The sequence below is a fragment of the Eretmochelys imbricata genome, chromosome 20 (genome assembly GCF_965152235.1).
Source record: "Eretmochelys imbricata isolate rEreImb1 chromosome 20, rEreImb1.hap1, whole genome shotgun sequence".
Taxonomy (NCBI): domain Eukaryota; kingdom Metazoa; phylum Chordata; order Testudines; family Cheloniidae; genus Eretmochelys; species Eretmochelys imbricata.
The window spans coordinates 19,136,558-19,152,566 of record NC_135591.1 but is presented as its reverse complement, the minus strand read 5'-3'; the positions used below and the strand labels follow the sequence as shown (position 1 = coordinate 19,152,566).

General features: G+C 58.4%; 1 protein-coding gene across 1 annotated transcript; it reads right to left on the bottom strand.

The window, feature by feature from the left end:
- Positions 1-7,448: 7,448 nt before the first annotated feature.
- C20H19orf53 (chromosome 20 C19orf53 homolog) lies at positions 7,449-15,420 on the bottom strand. The gene is made up of 3 exons (XM_077838645.1): positions 15,282-15,420; positions 12,580-12,635; positions 7,449-8,426 (listed from the first exon to the last, which is right to left on the bottom strand). The coding sequence occupies exons 1-3, from the start codon at positions 15,370-15,372 to the stop codon at positions 8,283-8,285; spliced, it is 291 nt and encodes a 96-aa protein (XP_077694771.1). The 5' UTR covers positions 15,373-15,420; the 3' UTR covers positions 7,449-8,282.
- Between the last annotated feature and the right edge of the window lie 589 nt (positions 15,421-16,009).

Sequence of the window (16,009 nt, the reverse complement as noted above, 5' to 3'; positions counted from 1 at the left end):
CATATATGGGGAAGGTGGGTGTGGCCGCTGAGCTTTCATTCACAACATTCGAAAGAGGCTGGAAATGGCAACAATATAGCAACCGGGAGGTTGCGGTGGGTTCCGGCCTAGGACGCAGGCTCCTCCCCCTCCCCGCCCAGGTACCCCCCGCGGCTCCTCCCCCTTCATCTCTCAGTCCCTTCCAGGGACCCCCCCAGCTCTCCTTCCGCCCCTGCGTCTTCCAACCAGGGACGCCCACCCCCAGCTCTTCCCCCTTCATCTCTCAGTCCTTTCGAGGGAACCCCCTAGCTCTGCCCCCCCGCGTCTCCCAGCCCAGGGACCCCCCCCAGCTCTCCTCCCCCCCTGCGTCTCCCAGCCAGGGACCCCCACCCCCAGCTCGCCCCCCCTGCGTCTCCCAGCCAGGGACCCCCACCCCCAGCTCGCCCCCCCTGCGTCTCCCAGCCAGGGACCCCCACCCCCAGCTCGCCCCCCCTGCGTCTTCCAACCAGGGACCCCCACCCCCAGCTCTTCCCCCTTCGTCTCTCAGTCCTTTCGAGGGACCCCCACCCCCAGCTCTCCTCCCCCCCCCGCGTCTCCCAGCCCAGGGACCCCCACCCCCAGCTCTCTTCCCCCCGCGTCTCCCAGCCCAGGGACCCCCACCCCCAGCTCTACCCCCCTGCGTCTTCCAACCAGGGACCCCCACCCCCAGCTCTTCTCCCTTCATCTCTCAGTCTCTTCGAGGGACCCCTCCCCCAGTTCTGCCCCGCTCCGTGTCTCCCAGCCCAGGGACCCCCCCAGCTCTCCCCCCCCACGTCTCCCAGCCCAGGGACCCCTCAGCTCCAACTCCTGCATGTCCCATACCATCGACATCCCCCTGGCTCTTCCTCCTCCCCCTTCCTCTTCCAGACTAAGGGATCCCTCGGCCCAGGAATCCTCCTTTTGCTGCAGTTCCCACTTCCAGCTCCAACACCTCCCCTATTCCTCCTGCTGCAAGCAGATCACCCACTCCATGTGCAGGTTCCACCCAGGACTATGTACCCACCCCAGGGTTGCATGTTCCCATCTGTCTCCCATCCCATGCAAACCAGCGTGATGTATGCAAATCTCCTTCCCCTGTGGAAGGACCCAAAAGGCTGCTGTTTATAAAGGGCTCCAGTTAATTTTATGGGACTTGGCGGGGGGGAGGGATGGATAATATCCAGAGCCCATGAAGGCAAAAGATGGAGGGATGCTAATCAATGAGGCAGGACAGCATCCCTAAGAGCAGAGGTTTGCCCAAGTGTCCCTCCCTTTCTCTGTTACTATCCGCTGTCACCCCCCTCCCCAGAGGTGGCTGCATTTCAGTAGCCCTGAGCATACAGCATTTGAAGTGCCTTTGGGGGGCCTCGGCTCATCCAGCCTTATCAACCATCACTGCACGGGCCACCAGAGAGGCTGGCTGCACGCTGGACTTACCCATCCCCCTGCACAGTGTTTGGACTCGGGGAGAGTTCCTGCACCCAGATCATCTATTAATTCTTTACCGCCAGGGTGCGACTCCAGGGTCACACCAGAAGTAGCTGGGAGATCAAAGCTTCCCAGGCCTCCCTCAGCCTGCTCTGCTACCCCCCTGCCTCCTGCCCCTGTCTCCCCCGGCTCTCCAGCTGTTCCACCTGCTCTCGGCTACCACCGGCTTCATCCTCTGCCGGAATCGACTCAGGAATTGAGGGGTTAAAGCGGAGTGATCCTTCAGGGCCACCCTAGCAAACCACTGGAAGGAAGGCAGCACGCCACCCACAAGACATCTGAGCTCTGCCTCTTCCTGGAGAGAGGGTACAAATGGCCAGTTCCACACCACGCTCATTGGTGGGGGTAACAGTTGGGGGGTCCGTTGGGTACAGGTGTTGGTTATCCCACCCTTTCCATACCTTACCAGGGGAGGTATGGAAAGTTAGAAGATAGGGATCACTGATATAATAATAACTGGCTTCTCATCAGATCTTCCTGCTTTGTAGAGAAGGCCAGTATCATTATCACCTTTTGTAGATGGGGAAACTGAGGTACAGAGGAGGTGTGATTTACTCAAGGTCATGAGTCAGAGCTAAGAATAGAACCAAGTCTCCTGGTCCCGTGCTCTGGCTTCCTTCACTTGTGTGGTGCTCCTGAATGAACAGGACAAGTGATGAGTGTGGAACTGTCAGCCTATGTGATGGCTTCAGTTCAGACCTGGATTACTTAATGATGATTAATGATTGCTCGCAGGAGAGTAGCCAACTGCAATACAGTTCTGCATTGTATTAAACATCTCATTTTGCATTTTCTAAGACCCAGTCAGAAGCCAGATAATCAGGAACCCTGTTCAAAGGAGTTCTTGCTAAAACTTGTTTCAAATCCCAGCGCTTGTTGGGTCTGAGCCTGTTAAGAAACCACAGTGCAGCCTAGATTCAAGGTAGGAGTTCGAAGCATCAGTGCCTTTCTTGGACAAGCAGGTACTTGCGTAAAGGGAACAATGGCAATGATGTGATTGTCCCACTGACTCCTCTCTTCCCCCCTCCCCCCCAAAAAAATGATTAAAAGGCAACTTGGTTTCTCTTCAGAGCCATGTGGTCTAGCGGATAAAGAACTGGACAGGGACTTGGGAGACCAGCGTTTTATTCCTAGCTCTGCTACTGGGTGATGTTGGGCAAGTCACTTTGCCTTTCTGTGCCTCAGTTTCCCCCTCTGTAAAATGGAGATAATGATACCGACCTCCTTAGTAAAGTGCTTTGAGAGCCGCTGATGAAAAGCTGTAGATCAGAACTAGGGATTGTTATTAATTTATTGCAGTGCAGATGCAGCTAAGGTGTGTGCTCTGGAATGAGTTGGAAACCCAGGCCTGATGCAGAGGTGAGGAGTAGCTGTTGCACGTTCTCTCCCATTCTACGAGCTAGGGGTGTGCTCCTGCAGTGACGCAGCTGGCAATCTCTGCCGGGATGCCAAGAAGGGATCCAGGCACCCTTCATTCCAATGGCAGCTCTCCCCAAAGTGCAATAATGAGAGTACCTTGGTGTGTCCCCAGCTCTCTTGGGGAATCTCATTACGAATGGAGCCTCACCGCCCACTGCTTTGCAGGATTGTAACATTAGCCCCATTTTACAGGAAGGGAAAGTGAGGCACGAGGGAAAGTGACTTGCTCAAGGTCACCCAGCAAGTCAGTGGCAGTGCTGGGAATAGAACCCAGAAGTCCTGGTCTCCCCATCCCCATTAACCACTAGAGCAGAGACCTTCTAGAGCCGGGAGCAGATTCCAGAATGCCTGGTTCTCATCCTTTTGCTTTGACCACTCGACCATTCTTCAAGCAGGGGGCAGGGAAGCAGATAAGGTTGCAGTGAAGGGGCAGGGGCCTGGGAGAGGAGAGATGCCCCGCTGCAGACAGATTGTCTCCAGGGCTGGAAGGCCGGAGTCTCTCACCAACATGAAACATCTTGCACACAAATGTCTCCTTGAGCAGCCCTTTTTGCATTTGAGGTGTCCAGCAATCCTGGTCACACCCGCACCCCCTCCAACCCCCACTTCCTTCCCTGTTCAGCATCTGGGGAGCTGGGGTTCCAGCCTGCTAAGCGCTCTGACCTCAACCAAATCCACCAACCCCCTTGCTGCTGCTGTGGGCAGGGGCTCCTAGGAGCTGGGAGGAACTAACACCCTAGCATGAAGCGAGGTGCATAAGGAGGCAGAATCGGGGCTAGAGTAACCCTGACAGCCTTTTCCCCTTCTCTGGCCCCTTGGGATCTCAAAGCACTTGGTGAACATTGATCCCCCAACCCTGGAGGCACAGGCCTGCGTTAGCTCTGCTTTACACAATGAGAAGCTGAGGCCCAGACGGAGGAAGTGATTGGGTCTGAGGTCACAGAATCAGGCAGCAATAGAGCCAGGAGTAGAATCCAGATCCCCCCAATCTGCTGCTTTCGCCACTAGACCCCATCCCCCTGCCAGAGCTCAGAATAGAACCCAGGAGCCCTGGACAAAGGTCTCTGCTGCAGCCATGAGGCCCCATTCCCCTCCTGAAGCCAGGAATAGAACCCAGGAGTCCTGGCTCCAGTGTCCCTCTTCTACCCACTAGCCTGAGCTTTCCCCCAGGGCTAAATCCACTGTATAAATAAAGCCCCTGAAAGAGGTTTAAGCTGCTTCCCCCAGCTGTGAGGTCTGGGAGCTGGGTTAGCAGTGCAAAGCCTGCATGGGGGGGTCCCTCCTTTCGGTTGCGTCCAGTGTTCAGAACAGCCTTGAACCAGCCCCTGCGGAATCCCCATTGTTCCCTGCAGACAACTGAGGGGGTTCCCCTTCCCTTTGGAGGGCTATAGTTTTCCGGGCAGCCCATTGCTGGGGGTGGGGTGTCTTACTTCAAACAGAGCGGGCTTTGGAGATAACTTGGAATCCACATCCCCACCACACAGGAAAGATGGGACCTTGCTGAATGCCCCACAGCCTTGGCATGGGTGGGGAATTGTCTATGCTAAATGATGGAGCATAAAGAATTAACTGAGTGGGGCTCAGTGGTTAGAGCAGGGCTGGGTGAAGGACTCCTGGGTTCTATCCCCAGCTCTGGGAGGGGAGTGGGGACTAGTGGGTTAGAGCAGGGGAGGCTAGGTGCAGGACTCCTGGGTTCTATCCCTAACTCCCCTCCCCCCGCCATGTGTCTTTGCTCAATTTGCTTCTAATCTCTGTTCCTCAGTTTCCTCCTCTGCTCCTCAGAGAACTGGGCTGGGAGCCATCAAATACTTTGCCGCCAGGCCACTGGAGACGTATCAGGAGGAGGGGATCAGAATTTCAGCTCCTGATGCAAAGGGCTCCATCCCCATCACCCCTCCCGCCCACCCCAGATGCCAATGGCTGCCCCATCTGATTAGAAACCAGGCCTGGGCTTAGCAGAGCTGATTATCCACAGGGAAGGGGGCTGACCCGGCTCCAACAGATCAAAGACCAACTCAGGTCCAGCAGGAGCAGATGAAAACCTCCTTCCGTCCCCGTGCTGGGCTGTTAGCACATGCAAGTGACAAAGGCTGGCTGGGGTGACGGATCCATCGCACTGGGACCCAGTGTTTTTAGTCTCCATTCATTCTGCCCCCTTCTAATCCCTCTGTCCCACTTCCTGGGAAGATGCTTTGATCTATTTCCCTCAATTCCCCACGCCCCTGCCCCCACGGTTCACTACACCTCCCCCCATGACCTCCAGCAGCCAGGATTATCTCCCCCACGCCCCTGAAATGCCACCTCGATGGGAGTTAATCAGGTTAAGGAGCAGAGCTGGGCCTTGGAGAGTGATAACGGGCCAGGCTAGCACATGGGTGGGGGAACCAGCACCACAAAATGCACGAGCAGGCTCTCAGACCACATCCACACTGCAGACTTCTGACAGCTCTGGCCAGCGGGGGTGCGAAGAGGTGCGATCCCCGTCTGACAGCCAGCGGAAGAGCCCCGTATAGCTACAGCCATTGCATTTTTGGCACGGTAGCTGGTTTCGCTCCTAAGCCAGACCCGCACACAGCACAGCTCGGCCAGTGCCCACACTCGGCTGGTTCTCCTGGCGTCGCATCACCGGGACAGCGCTCGGCGACGTGGACCAGTTAAATCAACACGGGTGTGAAAATCCCCCCGCCTGCAAAGCGCCAGGGGCGTGCGGACAGAACTCCCAATGCACACACAGATACGTCAATGGCAAAGCATTTTCTCATCGCTTGGGGCGGTGGCATTCCTACACCAGTGGAGAAACAGGTTCCTCGCTCGGGGTCAGGCGGGCAGAGCCATGGCAAGCTAGCTCCTCCGGTATCCAGTGTCGTGTAGACACATCCTTAGTGTGGACCAGGCCTCAGTAGGGCAGAAACCGAGCCCCAAAGTTTGAGGACATTCACCTGGGAGCATAGTCATCATTTAAGGCTGAAGGGGCCATTGTGATCATCCAGCCCAGGCTCCTCCAGAACGCAAGCTGGAGAGCTGCCCCCCAGCCCAGCCACCTGCACGTTGGAGAACCCCCCTCCCTTAGCCCAGAGCTCATGGCTGAGCCACAGCACGGCCTTACCCAAAGACACGCCCCTTGATGGAGACTCTACCGTACCCTTAACACCCCCTGTGGGGGGACGGCCCAGTGGTTAGGGCAGTAACCTGGGACTTGGGATCCCTGGGGTCCATTCCCAGCTCTGCTACAGGGCTCCCTGGGTGACCTGAGCCAAGTCACTTAGGCCCAGCTCCTCCAAGGCATTAGACACCCACTGATTTCCCTGGGAGTTCGGTGCCTAACTGCTGTGAGGGTCTGGATCTTGGCCCCCTTGCTTCTGAAGTGGGGTATTAGCCTCACCCTACCTGACAGAGAGATAGCCTCTAAGGTGCCCAGACATCATGGTGATGGGGCCACATGAGATAGAGCCACACAGGGAGTCACACACGCAGACCCCACGCAGGGTGGAAGTCCTGCAGGGACCAGATTTCACACAATGCAGGCTTTTTCACAACACACAGTTAACCTGTGGAACTCCTTGCCAGAGGATGTTGTGAAGGCTAAAACTATAACAGGGTTCAAAAAAGAACTAGATAAGTTCATGGAGGACCAGTTCATCAATGGCTATTGGGCAGGGATGGTGTCCCTAACCTCTGTTTGCCAGAAGCTGGGAAGGGGCAACCAGGGATGGATCACTTGATGATTCCCTGTTCTGCTCATTCCCTCTGGGGCACCTGGCATTGGCCACTGTTGGAAGACAGGCTACTTGGCTAGATCAGGGGTGGGCAAACTTTTTGGCCTGAGGACATCAGGGTTCCAAATCTGTAGGGAGGGCTGTGCCTCCCCAAACAGCCTGGCCCCTGCGCCCTATCCAGCCCCTCCCACTTCCCCCCCTCAGAAACCTCCCTCATCTCCTTGTCCCCTGACCGCCCCCTCCCGGGACCCCACCCTGCTCCCTGTCCCGACTGCCCCGCCCCCATCCACACCCATGTCCCCTGACAGGCCCCCCCAGGATTCCCACACCTATCTAACCCCCCCCATCCAACTGCCCCGACTACCCCCTGGGACCCCCTGCCCCATATCCAACCCCCCACTCTCCCCCCTTACCATGCTGCTCAGAGCAGCCATGCCGCCTGACTGGAGCCAGCCAGAGTGCTGGCGACACAGCGAGCTGCGGGTGGGGATGGGGATGGACAGCAGGGGCGGGGCTGGGGGCTAGCCTCCCTGGCCAGGAGCTCAAGGGCTGGGCAGGACGGCCACCTCTGGGCTAGATGGACCTTTGGTCTGACCCACTATGGCTGTTCTTATGTTCAGATCCACATGTCTAATCACATCCACCATAGACCCCCTGCTAGCCAAGCCAAGCGGAACCTTCCCCAGGCTGTCCTGAGCACAGAAGGCTCTGGGGGTGGTTAGCTCACAAGGACCATGTGGCTCCTGTATCCAAGCCCCAGGGCAGGGGCCTTCAGCTATCCTAATTTTACAGTCCCCAAGGAGGCAGAACAGAGGAGTTACAGGAGAGGACATTCCCACCCAGTACATTTTATTAAAGCACGAGAGGACAGTCAGGGCAGGGAGTCACCCCGGCAACACACCACTTCCCCCGGGCGTTTGCGGAGACCAATCTGCGCGGCTGGAGTCAGTCGATCCAGCTGGTAAGAGAACATGAGATTTAGCATCTCTGCTCCACTGACCCAAGCTGCTCCCCTTCCACTCACAGCAATGAGTTTAGCCTCAGGTGCGTAATTCACACAGGCATGTTTTCCAAGGTGCTCCACCGGGGCTCCCAGGTGTGGAGGACCCACAGCCAGCAATTCACCAGCAGAACAAAAGCCTTGAGATGCTCTCACTCACTCTTCCCTGGCTGCACCAGCTCCCGCCAGAGGAAACACCCTCCCTGACTCTGCAGTGGGAGACCTCTGACAGCAGAGGGGGCCCAGGCCCCAGTTACTTTCCTGCCATAGGGAAGGGACAGAGAATCCCTCACATAGGGCCTGGCTGAGAACTACCAAGTTGCCCTGCCCCGTTCAGCCTCAGCATCCTTCCAGGTGACAAGACAGGCTTCGCTTGTGCCATTTGTGGCACGAGGCAGGTTAACCACATAGGGTTAAGCCACCCCTCATCCCCAGCTACAGGGCATGGAACAGGCCATGGGGGAATATGCACCACGGGAGACATTAGAGGAGGAGGAAAAAGTCCAAGGAGGTAGCTGCAAAAGCACTTTTGTTCAGGGGGACACAGCTGCCCCCATACCTCTTCAGGGCTCCCAGCTGAGTGGGATGGTTGTTTTTTGTCCAGTCACGGGCTATGGGAGGCCCCAGGAGCGCAAGGATGGTGGCAGCCCCCCACGCTCAGGTTACAGGGGAGACTTGCTGGACTGGCCCTTCTTCTTGGCTCCCTTCTCTGGTGCTTTGACCACAGTCAGCTTCTTGGCCATGCTGGTGCTGGCTTTCATCATCACCTCGTGTTCAATCTTCTTCCGGATGCCGACTTCCAAGTTCTGGGGAAGAAGAAGGCCGTGAGGCAAATTAACCCAGCAGCAGCCATCTAAGCAGGGGCCTCCTGGGGAGGAGTCAGGGGCTAAATGGGAGCCCTCTAGTCCCTGCCCAGCCCACGCCTCTCATCTCTCTCCACCACTCTACCAACGAGTGCAACTGACCAGGTCTCTTTGGAAGTTATAGAATCATAGAACTGGAAGGGACCTCGAGAAATATTTAGTCCAGTCCCCTGCATGCATGACAGGACTAAGTATTATCTAGATCATCCTGATAGGTATTTCTCTAATCTGCTCTTAAAAATCTCCAATGATGGAGATTCCACAACCACTGTCCGCACACGGAGGGCAGGACTCGCATTGTTCCCTCGCAGGGTTCCAGGCTAACATTACACATGTCCATGTCTAGAATGGTTCCAGTCATGTTTTTGTTAGGGCTGTCAAGCGATTAAAACAATCAATCAGCAGCATGGAAGCATGTCCTGTGGAATGGTGGCCAAAGCATATGAATGTTTAGCATATCTGGCACGTAAATACCTTGCGATGCAGGCTACAAAGGTGCCATGCAGACGCCTGTTCTCACTTTCAGGTGATATTGTAAATAAGAAGCTGGCAGCATTATCTCCCACCAATGTAAACAAACTTGTTTGTCTTAACGATTGGCTGAACAAGAAGTAGGACTGAGTGGACTTGTAGGCTCTAAAGTTTTACATTGTTTTGTTATTGAGTGCAGTTATATAAAAAAAATTAAAAAGCCTACATTTGTAAGATGCGCATTGCGATAAAGAGATTGCACTACAGTACTTGTATGAGGTGAATTCAAAAATACTATTTATTTTGTCATTTTTACAATGCAAATATTTGTAATAAAAAGTAATATAAAGTGAGCACTGTACACTTTGTATTCTGTGTTGTAATTGAAATCAGTATATTTGAAAATGTAAAAAAAATCCAAAATATTTACATAAATGGCATTCTATTATTGTTTAACAGTGTGATTAAAACTGATTAATTTTTTAATCGCAATTAATGAGTTAATCACAGGAGTTAACTGCGATTAAATCGACAGCCCTAGTTTTTATTGGTTAGCTGTATTAGAGTAGTGGCTAGCAGCTCCTGTGGCAGACCAGGACTCCACTGTGCTAAGTGACGTACAAACACAGAAGAGAGTTTTCACCCTTGCAGAATTTACAATCAAAGGCAAGAGACTACAGATGATACAGACAGGCCAACTGAAAGGGGAGCACAAGGAAACAATGAGACAATATTGGTCACCACGATATGTTCAGGTAGCAGCCCATGTGGAGAGGATAAAGCAGATTGGAGTGAGTTACAGCTTTGATTTACAACCCAGAATTTAAATCCAGTCTATTCTCCACAGGTTCTTATCCTGCTCTTCTTCACCTCCCAGTCACACATCATACAACACAACTGACACCTGTCACATGTGGCTCATTCTCTCTCTCTCTCTCTCACTGAACGTGGAGATGGAAGGGACCCTGCCCTGCAAGACATCCAGTCTAGCTCCTGCTGGCCCAGGCCACCCCCTCATACCACTCTGTTCACAGCCCTTACCAAGCTCCATCTTGAAGCTAGTTCTGGTGTTATCCTCACTGTGCTGACTGAGAGGCTGATCCAGAACCTCCCTCCTCTGATGGTTAGGGACCTGCTTCCAATTTCCAAGCTCAATTGATTCATGTGCAGTGTCTCCTGGTGCGAGCAGTGGTGCGGTCTGTTTGGTAGATGTACACGCTGCTCTGTGTTTATACTGGAGGATCAGGTTGGGGCTTTGTAAAACTGACAAGCAGCCACCCTATTACTCCTGGAGAGGAGCCTCTACACCCCGGGTGGCCAAACTTACTGACCCTCTGAGCCACGTACAATAATATTCAGAAGCTCGAGAGCCGCACAACCTTTACACATGCATTTTTTAAAATATTAACACCCTACTTACTGTATCTTGGCTAATTACTGCTAGAGCTAGAGGCCTTTTGGGTCTCCATCCTGGCTGTAAGTCTTTGGAAATCCGGCTGATATGCTGTCAGGGCAATACAGAGGCGGTCTGTCAGACGTCGATCTGTAAGAGCTGCAGGACATTTCGATTTTACCAACTCCATCACGGAGTACAGCGACTCACAGCAATATGTTGGGGCAGAAATTGAAATGAGTCGCACGCGAGTCTTCCTGAGTTGAGGACACATCGTTCCTGGTGCTTGCTTGCGAAACTTGATTGCAGACCGTGATTTATGCACCCTCTTTAAAGCATGGTCCTCCTGGAGTTCCAATAGTTCCATTTCCATGGTGAGTGTTTGGGGAACTGGACAGCCATCGTTGATTGCATCAACCATGAATGGGGTTTACACGAAAGGCGAAGCAGGGTCTCCACTTCTGCAAGTCTTCAAACCTGGCCAGAAAGTCATCAAGCAGACCTTGTACTTTACCTCTGTATTCCTCGAGTTTGTGATCCTCTACTTCGATTTCTGGGAACGTGTTTACCCTATTCTTGAGATGGGGAAAGTGGTTGAAGTCTCTTGACACGATGTCTCTTTGCAGAAGCTTTAACTTGTTCTGGAACCTGAAGATTGTCTGAGTAAGGTCAGAAATAAATCTGCGGAAACATAGCCAACAAATATCGCTAGTTGGGGTTTACCTTGTACGTCTGTGGATTTGTCGAGAGCTAGGCTGAATGCTAGAGAATTCTTTAGATTATTTTGCATCTTGCTTGCAACATCAGCACTGATCTGGGAGATACGCCTCTCTGTAGTGTGGCACGAAATTGGAATGTGTTTTATTAGTCGTTGAAGTTGTGTTATTTGGATCTAAAACTACAACCACTTTTGCAATATTCTTCTTAACAAATTCATCAGAATATGGACCTTTAGCAGGAGCGATGTTCCATGACATAACAAAACTAGCTTCGGTCATGTCAGCTTCCTTACTGAATGCCGAAAGCAGCGTCTGTTGACTGTTTAGGCGTAATTTTAATGCGGTTAACTTGTTTTTCCTTAATTCTGATTCAGGAGGGTATTTAGATGAAAAGTTATTATTTGTTTCACAGTGATGTTTCAAGTTGCTCGCTTCGTAGCGAATGAGCAATGCATTGCAGATAAGGCACAGAGGTTTACCACCTTTAACAGTGAATGCAAACTCTTCCTCCCATTCTGGCTTAAAACTTCAGTTTTCCTCTTCATACTTGCATTTCTTACAATTTGAAGTTATCATTGTCATCCATGAAATTAACGTACGGTTAACACTTAAATCTAAAACTATTCAAATGCAACTTATGAACCGTAAATACAGCCTGTATTCTGCAGAATTCAGGGAGATCGCGAGCACACCAGGTCCACACAGAACAAAGTCTGAATATAGAAAGACAAAATTTCCTGAAATTTCTCCACAAGCCCTGCACTTTAACTTTAAAAGGACCACACTGTGGTTCACAAGCTGCAGTTTGGCCACGCCTGCTCTATAACTAAGTCTCTACCAAATTCATGGTCCCTTTTGGTTAATTTCATGGCTATAGGATTTTAAAAAGAATAAATGTCATGATTTCAGCGATTTAAATCTGAAATTTCACAGTGTTATAATTGTAGGGGTCCTGACCCAAAAAGGAGTCGTGGGGGGGGGTTGCAAGGGGAGGGGTTGCGATACCGCTACCCTTACTTCTGCATTGCTGTCGCCGGTGGTGCTGCCTTCAGAGCTGGGCAGTTGGAGAGTGGTGGCTGTCGGCTGGGACCCCAGCGCTGAAGGCCGAGTCGTCGCCAGCAGTGGCGCAGAAGCAAGGATGGTATGATATGGTGTTGCGGCGGCTCTGCCTTCAGAGCTGGGTACCCGGCCAACAGCTGCTGCTCTCTGGCCGCCCAGCTCTGAAGGCAGCGTAAAAGTAAGGATGGCAATACCACAACCCCCCCTAAAATAAACTTTGCCACCCTCCTTTAACTCCCTTTTGGATCAGGACCTCCAATTTGAGAAAAGCTGGTCTCCCCTGTGAAATCTGCCTGGTATAGGGTAAAGGGATACAAAAGACAAGATTTCATTGGGGAGGGGGAGGATGCGTTTTTCATGGCCATGAATTTGGTAGGGCCCGATCTGTAACAAACTGAGCTATAGATGCTGCCACTGCTGCTGGGGGCTGTTTGTTCTCCTCACCCCACCTCACCTTTTTCAGTTTCTGCTGCTGGATCACCCGAGCTTTCTTGGGAGCAATTATCCGGCCTGGGGGAGAGACATGGGGGAGGGGAGGTAAGCGTTTGGCTCCCTGGAAGCAGAACTCAATGCCAGCAGCTGAACTGCCCCAGCCTGGGGAACCCCAGCCTGTGGCCAGAGAGCCCCGTGACGGTCCTGGGGGAGAAGAGTAGGGAGGCAACAGCCGCTCTCTGGGGACTGCAGAGGGATGGGGCTTCGGGGGCCCTCTGGAGCGTGGAGGGAAAACAGGTGGCTTACCCCCCCCGCCCCGCCCGGGGGCCAAGGCCCTGCTACACCCCCCCCGCCCCGCCCGGGGGCCAAGGCCCTGCTACACCCCCCCCGCCCAGCCCAGCCCGGGGGCCAAGGCCCTGCTACACCCCCCCCCGCCCCGCCCGGGGGCCAAGGCCCTGCTACACCCCCCCCGCCCAGCCCAGCCCGGGGGCCAAGGCCCTGCTACACCCCCCCCCCGCCCCGCCCCGCCCAGCCCAGCCCAGCCCAGGGGCCAAGGCCCTGCTACACCCCCCCCGCCCCGCCCAGCCCAGCCCAGCCCGGGGGCCAAGGCCCTGCTACACCCCCCCCGCCCCGCCCAGCCCAGCCCGGGGGCCAAGGCCCTGCTACACCCCCCCCGCCCCGCCCAGCCCAGCCCGGGGGCCACGGCCCTGCTACACCCCCCCCGCCCCGCCCGGGGGCCAAGGCCCTGCTACACCCCCCCCGCCCCGCCCCGCCCGGGGGCCAAGGCCCTGCTACACCCCCCCCGCCCAGCCCAGCCCGGGGGCCAAGGCCCTGCTACACCCCCCCCGCCCAGCCCAGCCCGGGGGCCAAGGCCCTGCTACACCCCCCCCGCCCAGCCCAGCCCGGGGGCCAAGGCCCTGCTACACCCCCCCCGCCCAGCCCAGCCCGGGGGCCAAGGCCCTGCTACACCCCCCCCGCCCAGCCCAGCCCGGGGGCCAAGGCCCTGCTACACCCCCCCCGCCCAGCCCAGCCCGGGGGCCAAGGCCCTGCTACACCCCCCCCGCCCAGCCCAGCCCGGGGGCCAAGGCCCTGCTACACCCCCCCCCGCCCCGCCCCGCCCAGCCCAGCCCGGGGGCCAAGGCCCTGCTACACCCCCCCCCCGCCCCGCCCCGCCCAGCCCGGGGGCCAAGGCCCTGCTACACCCCCCCCCCGCCCCGCCCAGCCCAGCCCGGGGGCCAAGGCCCTGCTACACCCCCCCCCCGCCCCGCCCAGCCCAGCCCGGGGGCCAAGGCCCTGCTACACCCCCCCCCCGCCCCGCCCAGCCCAGCCCGGGGGCCAAGGCCCTGCTACACCCCCCCCCCGCCCCGCCCAGCCCAGCCCGGGGGCCAAGGCCCTGCTACACCCCCCCCCGCCCCGCCCAGCCCAGCCCGGGGGCCAAGGCCCTGCTACCCCCCCCCCCGCCCCGCCCCGCCCAGCCCGGGGGCCAAGGCCCTGCTACCCCCCCCCCCCGCCCCGCCCAGCCCAGCCCGGGGGCCAAGGCCCTGCTACCCCCCCCCCCCGCCCCGCCCAGCCCAGCCCGGGGGCCAAGGCCCTGCTACACCCCCCCCCGCCCCGCCCAGCCCAGCCCGGGGGCCAAGGCCCTGCTACACCCCCCCCGCCCAGCCCAGCCCGGGGGCCAAGGCCCTGCTACACCCCCCCCGCCCAGCCCAGCCCGGGGGCCAAGGCCCTGCTACACCCCCCCCGCCCAGCCCAGCCCGGGGGCCAAGGCCCTGCTACACCCCCCCCGCCCAGCCCAGCCCGGGGGCCAAGGCCCTGCTACACCCCCCCCCGCCCAGCCCAGCCCGGGGGCCAAGGCCCTGCTACACCCCCCCCGCCCAGCCCAGCCCGGGGGCCAAGGCCCTGCTACACCCCCCCCGCCCAGCCCAGCCCGGGGGCCAAGGCCCTGCTACACCCCCCCCGCCCAGCCCAGCCCGGGGGCCAAGGCCCTGCTACACCCCCCCCGCCCCGCCCCGCCCCGCCCAGCCCGGGGGCCAAGGCCCTGCTACACCCCCCCCCCGCCCAGCCCAGCCCGGGGGCCAAGGCCCTGCTACACCCCCCCCCGCCCAGCCCAGCCCGGGGGCCAAGGCCCTGCTACACCCCCCCCCGCCCCGCCCCGCCCCGCCCGGGGGCCAAGGCCCTGCTACACCCCCCCCCCGCCCCGCCCAGCCCAGCCCGGGGGCCAAGGCCCTGCTACACCCCCCCCCCGCCCCGCCCAGCCCAGCCCGGGGGCCAAGGCCCTGCTACACCCCCCCCGCCCCGCCCCGCCCAGCCCAGCCCAGCCCGGGGGCCAAGGCCCTGCTACACCCCCCCCCGCCCCGCCCCGCCCAGCCCAGCCCGGGGGCCAAGGCCCTGCTACACCCCCCCCGCCCCGCCCCGCCCAGCCCAGCCCAGCCCGGGGGCCAAGGCCCTGCTACACCCCCCCACCCCACCCCACCCCACCCCGCCCAGCCCGGGGGCCAAGGCCCTGCTACACCCCCCCACCCCACCCCACCCCGCCCAGCCCGGGGGCCAAGGCCCTGCTACACCCCCCCACCCCACCCCACCCCGCCCAGCCCGGGGGCCAAGGCCCTGCTACACCCCCCCACCCCGCCCCGCCCAGCCCGGGGGCCAAGGCCCTGCTCCCCCCCCCCACCGCCCCATAGTCTCGGGACCCGCGGGGCCTAGCCCCGCCCCCAGGCCGCTCACCTCCCTTCCGGGGTCCCCGGACCCCCTGGGCCGCCGGCTTCTTTCCCCCGCCCGGCTTCTGGGCCTGGAACTTCTGCTTCCCCTGAGCCATGAGGCGGCCTCCACTTCCGGCAGAGCCCCAGTGCACGCCGGGACACAGAGCAGCAAACCACGCCCCCCAGCGCGCGCCGGGACACAGAGCGGCAAACCACGCCCCCCAGCGCGCGCCGGGACACAGAGCGGCAAACCACGCCCCCCAGCGCGCGCCGGGACACAGAGCGGCAAACCACGCCCCCCAGCGCGCGCCGGGACACAGAGCGGCAAACCACGCCCCCCAGCGCGCGCCGGGACACAGAGCGGCAAACCACGCCCCCCAGTGCGCGCCGGGACACAGAGCGGCAAACCACGCCCCCCAGCGCGCGCCGGGGGAAAAAAAGTCACTTCCGCTGCATGCCAGGATAGAGAGGGGCAAACCACGCCCCAGTGCATGCCGGGATAGAGACGGTCCTGGGGGGCCAGTGAGTTCACCCCCCCCGCCCCCTGCAATGCTCTGAGGGCGCTGGGGGAAGCTCCCTCTACCCCCGTTTGCTCTGGTATCAGTGAGCCCAGAGCCCAGCCCCAGGGAGCTGAGGGAGACTCTCCTGCGGCAGCAGAGGGGCTATGACACACGGGGAGGGGGGTGGTCCGACTCCATCCAGCAGAGGACACGCAGCCCGCACACTGAAGCCCTGCTAATTTAGCCAGCTACA

Bases quoted from the DNA above. Each gene is read 5' to 3' on its own strand.
- C20H19orf53 (XM_077838645.1), bottom strand. From the start codon at position 15,372: ATGGCTCAGGGGAAGCAGAAGTTCCAGGCCCAGAAGCCGGGCGGGGGA. The intron at 12,636-15,281 runs GTGAGCGGCCTG...TCTCTCCCCCAG, and splicing joins CCGGGGACCCCGGAAGGGAG to GCCGGATAATTGCTCCCAAG. The intron at 8,427-12,579 runs GTGAGGTGGGGT...CTTCTTCCCCAG, and splicing joins AGCAGCAGAAACTGAAAAAG to AACTTGGAAGTCGGCATCCG.